The 7,629-nt window shown below is 41.4% G+C and overlaps 1 protein-coding gene across 1 annotated transcript; it reads right to left on the reverse strand.

Annotated features, from left to right (window-relative positions):
- Positions 1-104: 104 nt before the first annotated feature.
- Positions 105-4,009, reverse strand: LOC123101932 (uncharacterized protein YtfP). Its single transcript, XM_044523176.1, has 16 exons — positions 3,769-4,009; positions 3,574-3,699; positions 3,420-3,479; positions 3,022-3,135; positions 2,844-2,931; positions 2,608-2,753; positions 2,430-2,531; positions 2,265-2,336; positions 2,094-2,193; positions 1,736-1,818; positions 1,179-1,256; positions 1,004-1,102; positions 856-906; positions 714-770; positions 600-641; positions 105-495 (listed from the first exon to the last, which is right to left on the reverse strand). The coding sequence occupies exons 1-16, from the start codon at positions 3,913-3,915 to the stop codon at positions 391-393; spliced, it is 1,470 nt and encodes a 489-aa protein (XP_044379111.1). The 5' UTR covers positions 3,916-4,009; the 3' UTR covers positions 105-390.
- Positions 4,010-7,629: the final 3,620 nt, after the last annotated feature.

Below are 7,629 nucleotides of genomic sequence, written 5' to 3' on the forward strand. Positions count from 1 at the left end.
AAGAAATTCTTTCGCAACAAAAGGAACATCAAGAAATTGATTTGTTGCATTCTTGATTAGACAATGAGAATTGTTCTATGTTTCAGTAGACCAGGTACTGTAGCTCAGGAAATGCAATGAATGCACTGGGTATATTGATCTTCTGATTCTTACTGCCAAGTTTACAAGGATTCACAAGTTGCTCAACTAGGATCTTACTCCATTACAAAATTGTCGCTACAAGACGACGATACAGTTACTCGATGTGAATCTTGGTTATCTTTGCTTGTTTTTTAGCTACAATACTGTGGACTAGCAGCTAAGCTACACTCTCAAGTTTTTACAAAGTTACTCAGCCAGTAAGAACTAAGAATCCTTGAATCCCTCCTTGTCATGATTTCATACATGTCCTTAAGATCCTTGTAGTTGCAAACAGGCTTGCTCTTCTTTGAGAATGCTGTTTGATGCCAATGTGCCAATGCTTGTCCCAGCTATATACCCACCAGTCCATGCATTCTGTGCAAAACAAAGAGAAAATGCCAGTTGAAACCTTGTGTTCTCACTTCAAAAGTTTTTACTAATTCACTGCTCTCCAGGAAGAGAAAATATCTGCTCCTTACCTGAAAATTGAATCCGCCCGTGACCCCGTCGACGTTAAGTACCTACAGCAAGATCACACTCTGTAAGATAAGATGACCAGAGGGTTGCAAGTTCAAGAACAGTTGTGCTGTTACCTCTCCTGCAAAGAACAGATTGGGCTGCTTCTTGCTTTCCATGGTGCTAAGCGATATCTTTACAACAGATGAACAAGTTGAAATTTTCGTGAGTTGAACCATGTTTGTGAAAACTGCCATTAAGTTGTCGACTAATAGATACCTCTGAAAGTGGAACACCTCCAGCTGTCACAAATTCATCTTTGAATTGACCCTACATATGACGATGAGGGAGCATCAGTGAGCACAGATACATCAAAAAACCGCTATCGAGCTTTTCAGGTGATATACTTAAGATATCACGCACATACCTTCCCAACAACCTCAAACATCCACTGTTTTAAGCGAAGGGCTATCGCATTTAGATGACTTTTTGGCACGGTGGCCCAGTGCATGTCACCATCTAAACTCTGCAAGAGAAAACTTCGACTGAGTAAAACATCAAATTAAGGGGCTGAGTAAGGACCAGGATTCAGCTACTGCAACCTCTTGTTCTAGAAGGAATCCCCAAAACCTCTTCACCAGACCAAACTCCTTGGGAAAGGCGTTATTTACTTTGTTCTTCTGCAGAGATTAAAAAAAAATCTTAGTACAGCTTCACCATAATGTTTTACAAGGAAAACCGGAATATTCAGGGAATATTTCTGTGACAAAATTACATAAATCATACAAAACACTCCCTCCGTCCGGAAATACTTGTTGGAGAAATGGATGACAAGTATTTCTGGACGGAGGTTGGTTAAAGCACCCCAACATGACAGATAAAACAGAATGTTGTAAAGGTGGCTATAAGTATCTGTATCTGCAGTAGCAAATCTTCATTAAAATTGAACTCAGAAAGCCTAATAAGGGAGGCATATAAAGAAACAGAAAGCTATGCCCATCTTGTTGAAGGCATTTACAAGAACTGGTCGATTAATTTATTAAAGCAAGAGGCATTCAAAAGCAGAGTTAAAAATTTAAAACTCGGATTCTCTATTTCTAAAAAGAACTCAGACTCTCTCAGATGAAGACATTAACGAAGGATAGGGAAAGATCAGAACCGCATGTTGGTCTTTGTGCTGGAATAGGATCCGCTTCACGTCCTCGATGTGAATGTCCGGTATGAAGTCAACCACAAGCTTTGCTGTGTTGAAAGAAATATACATATTCCAACAAGAGAAGTGGATGAGTTCGACAATATCTTTTACTCCCTCCGTTCCACAATACAAGACGTGTTTGCAAGCTTGTGGGACAGAGGGAGTAGATCTTACATGCTGTTTTAAGATACTATTGTAATGGAAAGTTTCATGTGATTGATGGAACACAAAATGCACAAGCTGAAGAAACAAAACACTAGATCCAGCTATGTTCCGTATTAAAAATGTAGTGCCATTCGTGTACAATTTCTTCGGGCCTCACCTTGGTACTTGTCCTGATATAGTTCACGTGCTCCCCATGCAGAAAATCGAAGAACAACAGGGCCACTAAGCCCCCAATGTGTAACCAACATAGGTCCAGTCTGCAATGGGCAAACAATTGATGTAAGCAAACATCTATGACGGAGCCTATTGCTGAAGGTGGTCGGCTCACCTGAGTTAACTCAGGAGCGCTTTTCTGAATGCCATCTAGCATCAGCTTTGCCGTGACCCTTGTGAACGAAACCTACATGGCAGGAGAAAAGGAGGGGAATCATTTTTGTGCAGTCAGTCACTACTTGTGAGTATGAGATTTGCAATAGCAGTTATGGATCAATACCCCAGAGAGATCAGCCAGTCGCTTGTCTGCAATTTTAAATGTGAATAAGCTGGGCACAGGCGGAATAATAGAGTGACCGTGTTGTGCAGCAAACGAGTAACCCTGCAAGTAAGAGAACATGAAAGGGAGGTAGTATATTGTGTCTGCTGTCTAGTAGAGTAAGCATCTATTCACATACCTGCTGGCTACTGCCTGTCGCAACCAAGACATAATTGGCATCGATGTAATCAACAAAATCAACAGTACGCTTCTGAACTTCCACAAGAAATTTCCCATTGTCATTGACAGATGCACCCGACACGGATTTACCAGCCTGCAGGGAAACTTCAAAAAGAACTCAATTTCAGAAATTGTTTCTTCGCGGTGAAGGGCGTGTGGATGAATGGACAGCAGATTCATATAGCATTTAGCTACCTCCAAGTCTTCTCGCTTCATTCAGCAGGCAGTCTACTACCGAAGCAGAGTTGTCGGTGACAGGAAAGACTCTTCCATCGTCTTCGGTCTGACACGGCAATCAAAACAGTAGACACACATAAGAAAAACTGGCTTCAGACAATGCACAAGCAAAGATCCTGATGTAAATTAAGATTACCTTAAGCTCCACACCATGATCCGAAAACCAGTGCATGGTATCCTGTGGCCCATGGGTGCGAAAGAAGGATCCCCGGAGTTCTTTGTACCCCCTAGGATAATTTCTCGCAAGTCCCTGAGGATCAAATAATATTTGACTGGTGACAAAGGCAGACTTACAAAACACATGTAATAAGCGTAAATCAATTTTACGGTAACGAACCAAAATGGTACACACATTGCCACCATCTAATTCAGTCGATGAATGGACAGCAAACTCACTGACTGACACAGCACAATGGCTAGAATACAGACGGACACACCATGCATTCCTAGCATATGTCTAGGCCACAGTTGCAATGCAGCAGAGCATGCAATTGAAAAGCAATCGACGCAGCAGAGTATGGGGCGTACACGTACCGATGGGTCGAGCTGGTGCCCGTTGGTGACATTGCACCGCCCTCCGCCGGAGATCTTGACCTGCAGCCATCCATTCCAGCAATTCATACTTAAGCAACACCATAGCAGTAGATTTTCAGTCCAATGGAAATCAAGGCATTGGCATGGTTGGTACCTTGGACAAGAACTTCCCTTTCTCTATGACCACCACGTTGAGGTGGGGAGCCAGGGTCTTGGCCCTTATCGACGCGTACACCCCGGCGGCGCCGCCGCCCACCACAACCAGCGACTGCTCATCCTCCTACATGGCGAACACCGGCGTCAGGAGCTAGGGGCGGCGGCTGAGCTGGCGTGGCCGAGCAGTAGTTACCTGCTCGCGGGCGTGGCCGGAGGGCGCCGAGGCGCAGAAGGAGGTGGAGACCGAGGAGGAGCAGCGCCTCCCGCGCAAGACGAAGGGGGTGGCGCGGCGAGCGGCGGCGGCGGCGGCGGGCTGGAGCCACGGCCACTGCGGCGGCATTTTCGTCGACGAATTAGGTGGAAGGCTGGACGCCAAGGTGCGATTGGATAGTGTGGACCCAATGGGCCTGGACTTGCTATAGTGTGGGCCGGCTTTATTGGGCTGGAGCCCAGATTGACATGTAGGTTTTCTAGGTCAAAAAATGGTACCCAAGACAGCATGATCGACGACCTCGAGGAGCTGCTAGTGGTTCTTTGTGGTGTTTGGTTTGCTTGTCGACCTCTTTTATTTCATTTCAACATGGCATCTTATTAGTCTTGCCATCCTTCTTCAATTTGAAACGGTTATAGATGGTTTCTTCCGTCTTCAATTTGTTTTTGTTAAGGTGTTCATTTTCAATTTGAAACGGCACCAGTACAAAAAGAGATGGATCGTGCACTACTGATTAACATTGCTTCCTAAATAGCATTTAAAAAAATATTAACATTGCTTCCTAATTGTTAATAATTATTGAAAAAATATTAACTTACTCAACCACCAGGACAGACAAGATGCTACAGAAAACAGTTTGATGATACAGGACTGTACAACCCTGTAACTGTAAGTTACAGCAATGTACAGCAAGACAACAAGCTATATAAAGCTTCAGACAATGTACAACAAGACAACAAGCTACATAAAGTTTCTCTACATAAAGCTTGTATTGATCCAGCTTCTTCAAATCCCTGGAAAGTAATGACTTCTTGACAATCTAAGCTTGGACAAGGTAATTAAGAAACATCAAGTAGAGAAACTGATATGTAAACACACATTCAGGTTGCATCAGCAACAAAAATTCATGAAGAAACTAAATAAATAAAAAGCATACACTTGCTGCATTGCTGCAAGTTAGCTGAAGATGAAGGATCCATCATGTTCTGGGGAAATTCATACACTTCAGACAATGTGCCACATGTGTGGAACATAAAGAGAGTAATAATGAAGCTGAGAAAAGCACGGATAACCATCAGTTACGGCAGCCTGAAAAGGAAAATGAGTATTTAAATGAAGAGGGTAATGCTTGGAAAATGGAAATACTGTAGCACACGAAGGAAATGTCATGAACAATGAGAGCATTATAATGCCGCACCTGGAAATGGAGTTCAACACAAGAGAAGGACAAGAATTCTTCAGACTTCTATTTGATTGTCGCCGGATTCTCAGTTACCAATGTTGCAGCATCGAGAACAGCAAACAAGATGAGGTACAATGAATATAAAAGAATCACAATGAACTGTAACAAACATGGCAAAACAAAAGAAGTAGAAAGAGAAAGTATAGTACCTATTAGGAGGACAACAGTTATATCAAAATCAGAGTGCTAGGTAGTGATGGTGATCTCAGAAAGCGGTGGCCACTGGAAAATCCACTATCATCTCACTATAGAATAAAACAGTCTCAAAAGAACTACTAAAATTTACATAAGCCATAGGACCATAAATCCATCATCAATGTATTATAAATTAAACACCGTGAAACTAATAATATACATTGAGACAAATTCATGTGATCAAGCATTCTATATGAACTCACTGTACGAACAACAATGACACACTATATGGAGCTACAGCTTCTAGAATAAATTACAAAATATATAGGGCAGTGTAAATCCACCATCACCATACTGTAAATTCAAAATCTATAGGACAGTGTAAATCCACCATCACCATATTGTAAATATGCAGCCAGATTAGTTTGTGTGATGAAGCATTCTATATCAGCTCACTGTACAAACAACAGTCACCAACTTTGTGGAGTAACTGTAAATTACAAAATCTATAAGACAGTAAATCCAACATCAGGACCTTGTAAATTCAACATCAAGGTGCTGTATATGCATTCAAACTAATTCCAGTAATTATATATGCATTCAAACAACATTAGCATTCTTGTAAACTGAAAACAACATTGTTGGTTACCTATTACACATTCTTGAAACAAAATTATATGATGATACTCATATCTATCAGACAAACTTTGGGCTATTGTGTAATAGCATGGTTCAGATTAGCTTCTTCAAATCACAGGGGTCAGAGAAACAAACTAACTCTCCTTTTGGCTATTGTGCAGTAGCATGGTTCAGTTCAACCGCTAGACCAAAACAAGTCCGAATTAGTATTACTCGAGTAGTTTGAATGATGTACCTTGGCTACACGGGCAGATGTAACTCCGATGAAGTCGGCAGTACGGAGAAATTCCGGCCAGGTTGGCAGAACAGTGAGATTTCCATGACTTTGGCAGAACGGCAAGACACCAATGTCGAGCACGGACGAAACAATGCAACTGGGTTGGGGCTTCGGTCGAGGGAGTGGATGTGTATTTATATGTGTTCGGCCTCTTGAACGGCTAAAGCAGTCCCTGCCGGACATCCCATGGGCACACGAAGGATTGTATCAAGACAAACACATTGCAATCAAGTATGTGGAATCCATTTATTAGTGACTCACTTTCGAAACATGATGCCCTCTTGAAAATAAATGAGACCCGCCCATCACTTATTTGCGAACTACTTTTCAGTGTCTTCTATCGATGATAAGTGAGACAAATATGGAACTTAATAATTAGCAGTTTCATTTTGATATGCGCAATCTCAACCTTGAATCAAACAGGGAGCAATAAGACTTGAAGCACTACAGCAGGAGTCAGTTGTCAAAATTATTGTACCAACTTTCAAACTTGAAGCACTACAGACTTGAATGAACTTTCAGATATGAATCAACGTTCAGAATTGAATTAACGCAACGGTAAGGTGTCATATCTATCCTTGAGGTTCAATTAACAACACAACATGTCACACGATGATCAACTTAAGCAGCATGTATAACAAATTGTGCAATTTGCACAGGTTCCTACCAATATATACCATGTAAATGCAGTGTGTTTCACACCAATATATCGGGATTGAGGGGGGGGGGGACTTACAGTCTGCACGTCGGTACCATCGATCGTTATTGGTGGCATATCCAAGAGGCGAACCTCCTTGGCCTCCACTTGAGTTCAATCGGATGCCTTTGGAACCTGCACGCGCACACACAACAGCGACATCAAAACCAATTAATCTACACTTGAATACACCTTTTAATCTTTAATTTGCACAGGACATTACCTCTTTTTATCTTCAAATAGATATTTTGTATTTGCTCAAAATCTATGGTGATGCTAACCGGCTGAGTAGAACAATCTATGGTCTTGCTGCTTCTAAGCTGCATATAAAGTAGTTAACACAGTAACTAAAATACAGAGAAAGGCATGTGCTTTCCCAGCCTCACCATTATTGAGATAAACAACAGCGAGAAAAGCAACAACTCAATTTCCCACAAATCCATAATGTGTAATCAAAAATTAATACCTATATTTTTTGTCTATCTATAATGCAATATTACGAATGGAATAACTTCAAAAGTTAAACAACGACAATTCAGTAAACACATCATTGGTCCAAAATATAATGATGTTTAAACTTAAAATCAAGGGACGCAGGTCCTGCCTGAAGAACTGCCGTCAAAAGTTCAGCAAACATAGCACAGACTGTAACTTTCTGAAAAGGTGCAATCTCTAGCCCATTAAGCATATTTTGGAGCACAAACATAACTAATAAAAAAGGGTAAGATTATTGAAAGAGTGTAGCTTACCAAGATCATTCCTTTTTCTTGAATACAATGTGGTCCTAAACTTCCGATCATCATTGCTGCAGTACAGACAACAGAGAAGCTTTGACTTGATTAGATTTAGAAC

Source organism: Triticum aestivum, chromosome 5A (genome assembly GCF_018294505.1).
Source record: "Triticum aestivum cultivar Chinese Spring chromosome 5A, IWGSC CS RefSeq v2.1, whole genome shotgun sequence".
Classification (NCBI taxonomy): Eukaryota; Viridiplantae; Streptophyta; class Magnoliopsida; order Poales; family Poaceae; genus Triticum; species Triticum aestivum.